Source organism: Eschrichtius robustus, chromosome 15, assembly GCF_028021215.1.
Source record: "Eschrichtius robustus isolate mEscRob2 chromosome 15, mEscRob2.pri, whole genome shotgun sequence".
Taxonomy (NCBI): Eukaryota; Metazoa; Chordata; class Mammalia; order Artiodactyla; family Eschrichtiidae; genus Eschrichtius; species Eschrichtius robustus.
In genome coordinates, this window is record NC_090838.1 from 64,563,231 (window position 1) to 64,576,332 (window position 13,102).

General features: G+C 44.5%; 1 protein-coding gene and 1 pseudogene across 2 annotated transcripts in view; both read right to left on the minus strand.

The window, feature by feature from the left end:
* Positions 1-174: 174 nt before the first annotated feature.
* M1AP (meiosis 1 associated protein) overlaps positions 175-13,102 on the minus strand; it is an 84,555-nt gene continuing 71,627 nt past the window's right edge. Inside the window, exons 7-10 of one of the 2 annotated variants that reach the window (XM_068564734.1) lie at positions 3,036-3,242; positions 1,788-1,928; positions 1,312-1,323; positions 175-422 (exon numbers count right to left, since the gene is read on the minus strand). In XM_068564734.1, the coding sequence (XP_068420835.1) occupies positions 234-422; positions 1,312-1,323; positions 1,788-1,928; positions 3,036-3,242 (549 nt within the window). In that variant the 3' untranslated portion in view covers positions 175-233. The remainder of the gene's footprint in view (positions 423-1,311; positions 1,324-1,787; positions 1,929-3,035; positions 3,243-13,102) is intronic. The other variant, XM_068564733.1, reaches the window with a different exon arrangement.
* On the minus strand, positions 4,160-5,374 carry LOC137778116 (polyadenylate-binding protein 2 pseudogene; annotated as a pseudogene).

Consider the following 13,102-nt stretch of genomic DNA (forward strand, 5'->3'; position numbering starts at 1 on the left):
AGAAATATGAGTCCCTGCTTGCAGAAGGGAAAGGGTCGGTGTGTCTCTTCCCAGCCTGAAGAGTGGGGCAGTGGCAGCACTGAGGACAGAGGAGGGTAAGGCTCTGTTTCCCAGCCACCTGGAGCTCACAGAGGCTCAGGTGGATAGGAGGCAAGTCTGTCCACAGAAAGCCATTGTGTGAGCCTTGGCATGGATGTGCTTGCACAGGGCAGCTGGGCTGTGGTGCTGGTGACTTAGGGCCCTGAGGGGTACTCCTCGTCTGCCTCCTCCTCCATCTCCTCCTCCTCCTCCATGGAAGGCTGGAAGAAGACATCCGAGGAAGCTTTGCTGGGTGCTGGCATCTTGGGGGCTCTGCCAGGGGCTGGAGTCATAGGCAAAGGGGCCACTGTGGCTCGAACTCGATTTATTTGCAGTGGCCCGGCCTGCAAAGAAAGCAAGAAGAGCTTTCTGTGAAGACCAGACGGTTCCCAATCTTCTGCCCCATTCCCTGCTGGGCCTTCTGTCCTAACTCCTTCATGTGTCCTGTGAGTGACAGCCTCAAGGCCCAGGGCAGTGGAGTCCCCTAGGCTCCAGCCTCCACAGTGCCTGTCTCCTGGCTAAGTGTCCTCCTCTGTTTGCTCGTCCACCAGCTAACTTGTGGTCGGTTCTGTTCCCATCTCTAGACTGACTGTAGTTTGGAAACATCTTTCTCTTGTAACTTCAGCTAAGACAAAGTGGGGGTTTTCCTATAGGCTCTGTTATTGACAAACAAGGAAAAGATTAATAAGGGCACAAAAGGAAGCCCAAATACTATAGAACATGGATTTCATAAAAATAAATACCCCCTGGGACTTCCCTGGTGGTCCAGCGGTAAAGAATCCGCCTTACAATGCAGGGGACACGGGTTCAATCCGTGGTCAGGGAACTAAGATCCTACATGCCGCAGGGCAACTAAGCCCGCGTGCCACAATTACTGAGCTCGCATGCCTCAACCAGAGAGCCTGTGTGCTGCAAACTACAGAGCCCACATTCTCCGGAGCCCACACGCCACAACTAGAGAGAGAAAACCCACACGCCACAACTAGAGAGAAGCCCGCCCGCCACAATGAAAGATCCCACGTGCCTCAGTGAAGATCCCACATGCCGCAGCTAAGACCCAACACAGCCAAAAATAAATAAATAATAAAATAAATCTTAAAAAAATAAATTAAAAAAATAAATCCCCCCTTCAATTACTCTTCCTCTCAACCCTTGTCACTAGAGCCCTGTCTCTAAGCTACTAACCTTTGTCAGCCTCCCTTTACTCATCTGTAAAATAAGCGTAACACTTACCTTGCGGGGATGCTGTGAGGATTAAATGAGAAAAATATATGTGAGAGCACATGTCACAGAACCTGGCAAATGACTGCTGCTCAGCAAATGCTAATTTCCCTTCCCTTGGGCATTTCTTTTTCCACCTTCCCTTAAGCCTTTTCTTTCAACAGAGGCTTGTGGTTGTAGTTCCAGTGCAGCCAGTTTGCTTAGTCGGACAATGGTCTGTTAAATGACTAATGATTTATCACAAACACTGCAATTAAGATACCTAAACATTATATGTAAATGCCCAAGCAAAAAAAAGCCCCCTTACCGGGTAGGGGTTGTAATTTTCTTTGTCTAGGGCAAAAGGCTGCTCTTTTTCTTCCTCCCCTGTAGGCCCTCTTTCTGCCAGAGGAGATCCAGGGTGGATACCCCCTTGGATTGGGGGGAGTTGGGGACAGGGGAAGAGGACTCTCTGGGATTCTGGGCATAAAGGGGAGGGAGGGAAGTACCTTTCTCAGAGCCCGGCTCTCCCACCTTGGGTGGAGCCGGCCCTGAGGCTTGGCAAAGGTGCTGCTCAGGTGTGAGTACAGGTGGCTCCAAACCTGCAAGGGGTTGTAGGTGGGTTCTAGCTCCAGGTCATCCAGCATGCTCTGAGGAAGAGAGGGGAGGAGCCTCACCTGGGGCACTTGAGGTCATAGAACCCAAGATGTCAGGCAGAGACCTGAGTGTGAGAAGCTGGAGGAGGTATGATGACCCAGGGCTTCACTGAAGGATGTGAAATAGATGCGTGTCCTGCTGGGTGTTCTGCCCCACGTCTGAGTGCTTGTGAGGTAAGTGTCAGGCAAGGGTACAAGAAGTAGCAGCAACTGAGTGGTTAGGGACACTGAACACTCTGGCCCTGAGAACAATGTCACAGGATTCTGAGGGGCCAGAGCACCATGAAGTTTACAAGGGATCCAGTGTGCGAAGCTGTAAGGGAGGGTGTGTCCCGGCCAGGGTGCTCAGTCTGCAAAGCAAGTACACTGAGTTCTCGGCGGCCTTTGAGGTGAGTATAACCAGAGGACATGCCGGCAGAGCATTCCTGAGCAGTCAGGTTTTCCGGCCACAACATCCTGTGCCAGGAACCACTGGCCCTGAAGTGAGACACTGAGTGAGCCATGGCCACTTGTGCCCACCTCTCTTCGCATCCCCGTGGCTGCCAAGCCAAGAGTACAATCCCAGGCTCTGTCCTCTCTGCACGTAAGCCAGCAACCTAGCAGCAACGATGTGGTTCCAGTTCTCTGTACCCAGAGCCCCACCCCCACCCCGCCTCAGCCTGGGGAGGCTGGCAGAGGAAACCCAGAATCCAGATCCAAGATGAGAGGAGGGGGAGGAGAAAATGTCCTTCAGTGCTGTTCCCTCCTTTGCATCAGAGTCTTATTTTAAAGCTCTTCCTATTCTCGGTGCCTACATTGGCTGCCTTTTCCTCTTTTTCTCAGAAATAGATGCACACAAACACAGGTACACACACATGCATACACATATTGCAGAGAAAGACCCATGAGAATACACCATCATGCAGATGCTTGCTTACTTCCTTCTGTCTGGCCTCAGTTCCTTGCTTTCTTCTCTGCTCCTCTTACCACACCCTTGGAACCACTTCTGCCTCTGCTCCCCTGTACTTTCCTTCAGGGGCTCACTCCTTTCCCTCATCCCTTTCTTGAACTCCATTATCTTTTCTCCCCTCTATCTATTCCATGAGATCTGGGCTCACTTGCCTCCACAGTCTTACGGCTGTCATCAGGCATGTCCTCAGGTAGCAGGGGGAAAGGGCTGGGTAGCATCAGTTCCCGAGTGGCCACTGCCTTCACCAGCAGACTGGGAGAGCGAGACGGCAGGATCACGTAGAAGGTGCTGGCGGGCTCTCTCAGGCTATGTCCTTGGCTCAGGGGCTCCCCTTTGGCCAATAGCAGCCATTCTCTTTTCTGAAACAAAGACATACATAAACGCTGGTTCATCTTCAGTCTTTGGCGTGTTTGGAGGATTAGTCCCAAACGAGGCTTCCCCAAGTTCCTCTGGGGGTGTCAGGGAGGGCTGAGCCATTTCACCCTGGCCCTGGGGAGGGATGGACTTTCTGCCTGAATCACCAGTGCCCCAAGGTACTATTCTTTTTCCCTGATTAGGGACATACACAAAGGGTTATCAATGCAGAGACAAGTTCAGAGATGAAGTAGGTGTTCACCTTAGAGGGGGCTAATATATTACCCAATGATAAATGTGGAGTTTCAAGAACTGAAATCCTGGGCTTCCCTGGTGGTGCAGTGGTTGAGAATCCGCCTGCCAATGCAGGGGACACGGGTTCGAGCCCTGGTCTGGAAAGATCCCACATGCCGCGGAGCAACTGGGCCCGTGAGCCACAACTACTGAGCCTGCGCATCTGGAGTCTGTACTCCGCAACAAGAGAGGCCACGATAGTGAGAGGCCCGCGCACGGTGATGAAGAGTGGCCCCCGCTCGCTGCAACTAGAGAGAGCCCTCGCACAGAAACGAAGACCCAACACAGCCAAAAATAAATAAATAAATTTGTTAAAAAAAAAAAAAAAAAGAACTGAAATCCTTAAAAACAGAGTCTTAAAACAGAGACTTCTGTGGGATGCTGTGAAAATTCAGGTCTCATTTTGAGGGTGATAAATTTTGCTTGTGTTGCACAACTGGGGTTAGAGTGGGCTGATTGGGGAATGTCCCTGGAATGTCCGGAGAGGGCTTAAAAAGAAGGTGGTCAAAGTCACCTGGGAAGAGAGAGGAGGAGGAGAGACCAGGGAGAGGAAAGCTTTGGTACAAGGAGGTGGGTGGGGACAGGGCCCTTGAGATCAACTCAGCCCATCACAGGACAAAAAGAAGGGTCAAAATTCTGGGGGTGGCAACTCTTTGAGTGAAGGGTACTGCAGAACAGAGGGGTGACACTTTGTCGTCTGCCATGGAGATTAAATAAGTTAGCATATGAGTAAGAAGAAGAGACAAGCAGACATATTAGCAGATTTTCTGCATGTACCCTTTTAAACCAGGCATGGAAATGAGACAATTTTCTGTGGTAGTTTTTCAAGGAAAACCACAACTCCAGGAACCATGGAGTCAGGACTGTTACAATCATCTTTAAATTTTTAAATTGTGTTCTCTTCCTTGAGGTGATCATCATAACAGGTACATAACAGTCTCCTTGCTACATAAGATGAAAGAAAGCACACTAGCTCTACCCACTCTAACATATAGGAAAAGTTGGAAGAAATAATACAGGAGGAAAGGCAAAAAGGAGAAAAAAGATTTTAAGGGGATAGAGGAATTATCAGTGTCTTGTGGAAGACAAGTGGAAAGTGACACAGTGAAGCAGAAAAAACCTGCTGTGGCATTAGAATTATACCCCAGAGCAAATGTGCTGGGGTGGGGGTGGGGCTGGAGTTCTAGAAACTTCTTTTTTCCTGTTTTTCTTTTTTTTTTTTTTAATTCTTTTGTCCCCCTTCTTTCCTCTTTTCACCGCCCCTCCTCCTAATACACACTTTTTTTAAGTAAGGGGAATACCATGATGTCTCTCTAGCCCAGCCCCTGTAGACGTGACCCCAGGGCCTGCTGTTAAAACCACTGTAGAATTGAGAGGGGGAACTGTTGTAGTCGGGGGTTCGGGCTCGGAATCGGACTTGTGGGGAACCCTGGTCTGCTGTGCTGATGCCTGGTCTGTTGGTTCGCTTTGGGATCACCTTGATTTGTCTTCCTCTAAATAGGAAGTCATCTAAGGCCAGGGAAGCCCTCACTGACTGTCTGAGAACTCTATATATGCAAACTCTTTGGGATGGCCACTAAATTTGTCACAGAGTATGGTAACGTGGTTGACTGAACCACAGCCGTGAAAGTGTGCTTCCAGCTCTTCCGCTGTTGCACCAGAGTCCACTTTGCCAACATAGGTGGAATGGGCATCGGCCTCCATCTTCTCCTCAATGGACATGATCAGTGGGCCAGCATTGCTGGAGGTGGACTCATATTCATTTGCTTCTGTACTTCATTCTGCAGCTCCTTTAGCTTCTCAGCTTCTTCTTCCATCTCCCGACTCAAGCTTTGATTGCTTCCAGTTCCTTCTCTAGAACAACACATCAACCCTGCTGGGCCCCTTCTGGTGGTCGAGGCTGCATCACATTATTCTCCGCAACCCCGCCCTGCCGGCCAGTTGGTCGCTGGCCTGCTTGCTCGCCCTCCCCTCACCCAGTTCTAGACACTTTAAAGCAGTGTCATCATTTTGTACAGCACAGAACTCTGAGGGGGTCTGGTAAGCCAGGCAGGTGGTAGGTGCCTTCAGAAGTTCATGCTTTCTTAACATTTTGCTTATATCTGGAGATGTGCTGTCTTCCTGAAGAACAGATACAGAATGTATGGAAAGTCTACCTGATGCTTCTCAAGTCCATCAGATTGGAAATAAATGATATAGAAATCATGGTGTATGTGTGCATGGGGAGAATTTGCTCCTGCTCTGAGGACATGGCCTTTTTTTTTTTTTTTTAACATCTTTATTGGAGTATAATTGCTTTACAATGGTGTGTTAGTTTCTGCTTTATAACAAAGTGAATCAGCTATACATATACATATATCCCCATATCCCCTCCCTCTTGCGTCTCCCTTCCACCCTCCCTATCCCACCCCTCTAGGTGGTCACAGAGCACTGAGCTGATCTCCCTGTGCTATATGGCTGCTTCCCACTAGCTATCTATTTTACATTTGGTAGTGTATATATGTCCATGCCACTCTCTCACTTTGTCCCAGCTTACCCTTCCCCCTCCCCGTGTCCTCAAGTCCATTCTCTACATCTGCGTCTTTATTCCTGTCCTGCCCTTAGGTTCTTCAGAACCATTTTTTTTAGATTCCATATATATGTGTTAGCATACATTATTTGTTTTTCTCTTTCTGACTTACTTCACTCTGTATGACAGTCTCTAGGTCCATCCACCTCACTACTAATAACTCAATTTCATTTCTTTTTACGGTTGAGTAATATTCCATTGTATATATGTGCCACATCTTCCTTAGCCATCCATCTGTTGATGGACACTTAGGTTGCTTCCTTGTCCTGGCTATTGTAAATAGAGCTGCAATGAACATTGTGGTACATGACTCTTTTTGAATTATGGTTTTCTCAGGGTATATGGACATGGCCTTTTTAAGCCTGCAAGGGATGTTCTCTGGAAGGGATATTAGGAAATTGCAGGGCACTCCATTTCATTTGGCTCAAGTAACTTCCAGTGTGGCTCAGGCTTTGATTATCATTATTTTAATCTTCTTTTTTTCATGCTGGTTCATGCATTTGTTTGTAGATTAGTTTGTTTATTTATTAAGAATTTATTGAATGCCTATTATGTCCCAAGCACTAGGCATGGGTATATAGAAATTCATTAGACATGTTCCTTGCCCTCTTAGAGCTTGTAATATAGTAAGCAGAAGGTTTGTAAACTAATGTTTGCCCAAGATTTGGGATGACCAACTGTTTCAGTTTGCCCATCTTTAGCACTGAAAGTCCTGTGTACCAGAAAACACTTCAGTCCTGGGCAAACTGGGGCAGTTGGTTACCTTTCCAAGACTCCATGGAGAATAGAATATCTTGCCACTGTGGCAAGTCCCTGGGGGCTAAAACTATGGCAATATGACATTTCTTGCACCTCAGAGTTATGAAACAAATTCAAAACCACTACACCCTGGGATTACTAAGAAACTTTGAATGTGGCACCCAAAAAAATTATGATCTTTAGAATTTGAGTCTATTGACTTTGAGACAATAGCTAAGATTCTGTTAGAGAACTGGTATGCAGAAATACGTGAGGTCTCTCAAAAGTAACTCCTGATGTGGGAACTATCAGAGGACTGGGAAGAGGCTGATTTGAAAGGATTTTACAGAATGCTTTAAAACTTCTGGGCTGATTTACAGAGAGGTTGACGGAAGACTCTGGAAGGAAGACAGGCAAATGTACTTATTAGAGTTTGATAAAGATATTAATTTATCTGCATTTTCCAGGAGCATTCTGAGAAAGTGAGAGATAGGGAAATTGAACTTTAAGGCTCCTATTTTGACTCTGAATTTCTAACCTCTTCCTGGACAGTGATTACTTGAAGTCCAGGACCCAAGCTTGAACGAGGTCATGGGTTGACTTGTTTGTACAGGCATTGTACCTGTGATGGAAATGATTAACTGACAAACCAGGTATCTGAGGCTGAGAAAAGGCAGTGGCATGGTGATGTCCCAGAAGACTAACTTTTGGGGTCCTCAAATTGAACAATGCTTAATGACTATGGATGACTGCTGAGTACTTTAGAATATGTTTTTGCTAATTCTAAAAAAAGGAGCATGAGTTGGATGCTGAATTTACCAGAAGGCAGGTGAAAAGGTGTCTATATTTATGTTGTGCTTAGGGACTTTGTTACAGAAGGTGCCAGGAAGTTTAGATTTTAGGAAGTGGGGATAGATTCTTATTAGAACAGGTGTGACAGGGACAGAATTGAATGCAATGTCATACTCCAAGCTCAGCCTGATTAAAGTCATCCTCCCCCACTTCTAACTACTAAAGCTGTGAAGGAAGGTGTGGCAGCCACTGTTGGTTTCCTGGCCACTGCTCCTCTCTCCCTTGCCCTCTCCCTTCTCTTTACCCATTTTTCAGTCTTTCAGTGATTGGTGTGGGGTGATATGTGACCTATACTTAAATAATGAGATATCAGCAGAAGTTGCTGGGTGGGGCTTCTGGAAAAGCTTTGTAATACGCTGGCAGGCTTTTTGCCTCTGCACCCTACCCCTTCTTTCTCCCTAGGACAAGACTTGGTATTAAGGTGCAGCAGCCATCTTGTGGCCATGAGGCAGCAGGCATAAGGATGAAAAGTACACCTGCTGTGGATGCTGCAGTGAGAAAATGGAAAGAGTCTGGGTCCTTGATGGTGTTGATCAACTGCGTCAGCCCCAGAATTGTCTGTCCCTGCACTTCTTGTTACATGAGAAAAATAAACTCTTAATTACTCAAAGTAGAGTTGGGTTGGTTTTCTGTTAGTTACAGACAAATGGATCCTTTACAGATTTCAAAGAAAAGGAAGAGGATGTGGTTACTCACTTCCGGGTATATGGGGAAACAGGAGTAGAAGGGACAATTTTAATGGCACTGTCAGAAGGGCAGATGGGAGTTTATTATATCAGGTAAAAGCTCTAATCTCATCAAACCAGCACTCCCTTGGTTTGCCATAAATATGATGATGTGGGACCAAATCCATCCATTAAAGAAGCGCTGACCAACTCCTGAGTGGGAGTGTTCCTGAGGCAGTCGCTGAGAGTAGGGAAGAGCAAGAGCACTAATTTTGCATTGCTTGTGGGAAGAGACACATTTCATTGTCATAATGTATCTAGGAAGAGAAATCACAGCTAGTTACAGAAAAGCCATGCATACCTGGGGGTTTTTGGAATCTGGAAGGACATCAGGAAGAAGTTGTTAATTTGGCATTATTTGCTTCTTCTCTCACTCCAGAAGGCAGGACCCAGGAGGGGAAGAAAAAGAAGCTACAATATCCACTACTCTGCTACTCTCACACTGGTTTCCACAAAGGAGACCAGGGGAAGATGGTAAAAGAGATTTCAAACGCCCAAACAGCAGATTATACATTCTTCTCAAGTGAACATGGAACATTCTCCAGAATAGGCCATGTGATAGGCCATAAAACAAACTACAATACATTTTAAAAGATTAAAATCATCCAGGGCTTCCCTGGTGGTGCAGTGGTTGGGAATCCGCCTGCCAATGCAGGGGACATGGGTTCGAGCCCTGGTCTGGGTAGATCCCACATGCCATGGAGCAACTAAGCCCGTGTACCACAACTACTGAGCCTGCGCTCTAGAGCCCCTGAGCCACAACTACTGAGCCCACGTGCCACAACTAACTGAGCTTGCGCGCCTAGAGCCCGAGCTCCGCACCAAGAGAAGCCACCTCAATGAGAAGCCTGCATACCACAACGAAGACCCAACACAGCCAAAACTAAATAAATAAATAAAATTAAAAAAAAAAAAAGATACTGGATTGTATCTGAAGAACTTAAAAAAAAAAATCATCCAAAGTATCTTCTCTGACCACAGTGGAATGCAATTAGAAATCAATAATGAAAAGAAATTTGGGAAATTCATAAGTATGTGAAAATTAAATAACATACTCCTAAGTAATCAGTAGATCAAAGAAGAAATCACCAGGGAAATTAGAAAATAATTTGAGATGAGTTTTAGTAAAAACACAACATACCAAAACTTATGAAATACAGCTAAAGCAGTGCTTAGAGGGACATTTATAGCTGAAAACTCCTCTATTAAAATAAAAAGAAGAAAGATCTCAAATCAATAACTTAACCTTCCACCTTAAGAAACTAGAAAGAGAAGACCAAACCAAACCTAAAGCAAGTAGAAGGAAGGAAATTAAAAAATATGGGAGTAGAAAGAAATGAAATAGAGAATATAAAAATAATAGAGAAAATCATGGAACCAAAGTTGATTCTTTGAAAAGATCAAAACAAAACAAAACAAAACAAAAACAAACAAAAAAAACCTGTTAGCTAGGTTGATCAATGGAAAAAAGAGAAAATATCTAAGTTACTAAAATAAAAAAAAAAGAGGTGGCATCACTACTGACCTTACAGAAATGAAAAGGATTATAAGAGAATATTGTAAACAATTATATGACAACAAATTAGATAACCTAGATGAAAAGGACAGATTCCTAGAAAGACACAAACTGCTGAGATTGACTCAAAAGGAAATAGAAAATCTGAATAAATTTGTGTCAGGGGTCCCCAAGACCACTCCCAGGTTCAGTGATTCACTAAGAAGACTCACAGGACTTAGCGTATAGTCATACTCATAAATATGACTTATTACATCCAGAGAATACAAAGGAAAATCAGCATGGAGAAAATCTCATGGGGTGAAGTCCAGAGGAAACAAGGAGCAAGCTTTTAAGAGTCCTCTACCTATGGAGTCACACAGAATGTACTTAATTCCTCTAGTGTTGAATTGTGACAACATGTGTAAAATGTTGCCTACCAGGAGAAGTCATGAGAGAGTCAGTGTCTAACATTTCTTTGAGGCTGGTCACATAGGCACCCTGTACCTAGCACATACCAAAATTCTAGACTCCTAGAAGAAAAGCAGATGTCAGCATATACTTTCGCACAGTTTAGGCACAGTAAGCCACTCTTATTATTTAGAGGATGGTGGAAACACTCCCTAAATCCAACTTCCCAGATGCCAGCCAAGGGTTAATCTTGCAAGCAGGACTTTCTAAGGAAAGGAATTTCAGGTCTGCTATATTAACTTTTTTGTACAACCTATAACAAGTAAAGATATAGAATTAGCAATCAGAAAATTTTCCACAAAAAAAGTCAAGGCCCAGATGGCTTCACTGGTGAATTGTACCAAACCTTTAAAGAAATAACATTAATCCTTCAGAAATTCTTCCAAAAAAACAGAAGATGAAGGAACACTTTGCAACTCATCTGTGAGGCTAGTATTACCCTGATACTAAAACTAGAAAAAGATATCACAAGAAAATTACAGACAAATATCCCTTATGAATATAGATGCAAAAATCCTCAACAACATACCAGCCAACCAAATCCAGTAATATATAGAAAGGATTATACATAACAAGAGGGATTTATTCTAGGAACACAAGGTTGGCTTCATATCCAAAAATCAAACAATGTAATAATATATCATGTTAATAGACTAATGGACAAAACTACATAATCATCTCAATAGAGGCAGAAAAAGCATTTGATAAAATTCATGATAAAAACATTCAACAGAATGGAACTTCTTCACCCTAACAAAGGCCTCTACAAAAAACCTACAGCTAACATCATAAGTAGTGGTGAAAGACTGGGTGCCTTGCCCCTAAGATTAGGAGCAAGACAAAGATGTCTGCCCTTGTCACTTCTATTCAACAATACTGGAGGTGTATTGAAGACCAAAGGGCCATTTTCCACATTTTCTGGACTGTTAGCCCCCCTAGGATTATGAGTATGACCATAGGGAGGGGAAGAGGCACTCATAAAGATATTGAGTGTGTCAGCATCCTAGCACTTGGGGACTAATATTTTTAAAATTTGATTTAGAAAAATATAATAATGTGACATTTCTCACATCAGAGAGCTAAGGTGCATATTCCTACTGTTGATCAGTTCTGTGAAGTTCAAAATAGATGTGGCAATAGGTACATGGGTGGGGAAGGGTCAAAAAGGATGAGTGGGGGCAGGCTATGGTGGGGGGCAGGAAAAGCTTCAGAGTGAAAGTATTTAAGCAGAATCTGGAAAAAAATTAAAAATTTGTCAGGTTCATAGAGGCAAGGGGAAGGGCTCAGCATGAAAAAGGGTGTGGCTGTGTGAAGCAGTTTAGCATCTTTGGGGAACATTTAGTAATTTATTAGTGTGGCTGGAGTGGAGGATAGAAGGGGCATGGTGAAAGATGAAGCAAGAGAAACAGACAAGGCTGGGTCACAAGAAGCCCACTGATGTCGTGCTATCCTGCTATTCTGATGTCTGTATCCCCTGGAGGCTGTATACACTAACTTCATTCTGATCATTTTTTAAAAATAGCTCCTGGGACTTCCCTGGTGGCGCAGTGGTTAAGAATCTGCCTGCCAATGCAGGGGACACGGGTTCAATCCCTGGTCCAGGAAGATCCCACATGCTGCAGAGCAACTAAGCCTGTGCTCCGCAACTACTGAGCCTGTGCTCTAGAGCCTGTGAGCCACAACTACTGAGCCTGCATGCTGCAACTACTGAAGCCCGCGCGCCTAGAGCCCGTGCTCCGCAACAAGAGAAGCAACTGCAAAGAGAAGCAACTGCAGTGAGAAGCCTGCGCACCGCAACGAAGAGTAGCCCCCGCTCGCCGCAACTAGAGAAAGCCCGCATGCAGCAACTAAGACCCAACGCAGCCATAAATAAATAAATAAATTTATTAAAAAAAAAATGGCTCCTGACCTGCCATCACCCCACTCTCAGCCTGGATTCTTGCTCTTGACTCTTCGCCTAATATAACCAAGGAATTTCCATTTCCCCACCCATTTACAGCCCAACCAGGTCTTTGCCTATGTACTTAGACTCCTGCTGGGCATATCTTGGCTTGAATCCTGTCACTTCTGTGGCCAATTAGGGCAGACATGGCCCGTAAAACTCTGGAACGTGTCTCCAGAAACTCTGACATTTTAAGTATGAAACTGAAAGATCTAGGTGGTATTTTCATTTCTTTTCCTAGTTCAGACAGACATGACTTTGTAAGAGAAATGAGGATGTGAAAAGTGAGTCACTAGCTACATAACTGGGACTATGTAGTAGGATTTGGTAATTGAAATGATGTTTTCCTGGTGATGAATAAATACGTCTAATAAATACTTGGAAAAATTATATATATAATTCCCTACCACATTCCACAAAGTAGTTATCCAAGTTTAGAAAAAGGTAACAACAAAAAATATAAAATAAACAATTAGGGGGATTAGGCAAAGGAAAAATAAGGGTAGGGTGATAATAGAGCCAAGATTAGATAAGATCATAAAAATGCAAACCACCCATTTTTGCCAGAAGCTATGCTTATACATACTTGTAAGAAAACCCAGGAACCTGAAAATGAGAACATGGTGGAACCAGCCAACTAACTGAGGGTAAACCAGAAAAATGTATTATAGGCTGTCTAGCCAGATAAAGGATGCAAAAGGGAATAAATGAACGTTTAATAACCATCAACCTCTACATCTGAGTGGGTTGGAATGGCCAGAGGCAGACTGGTTTTCCTG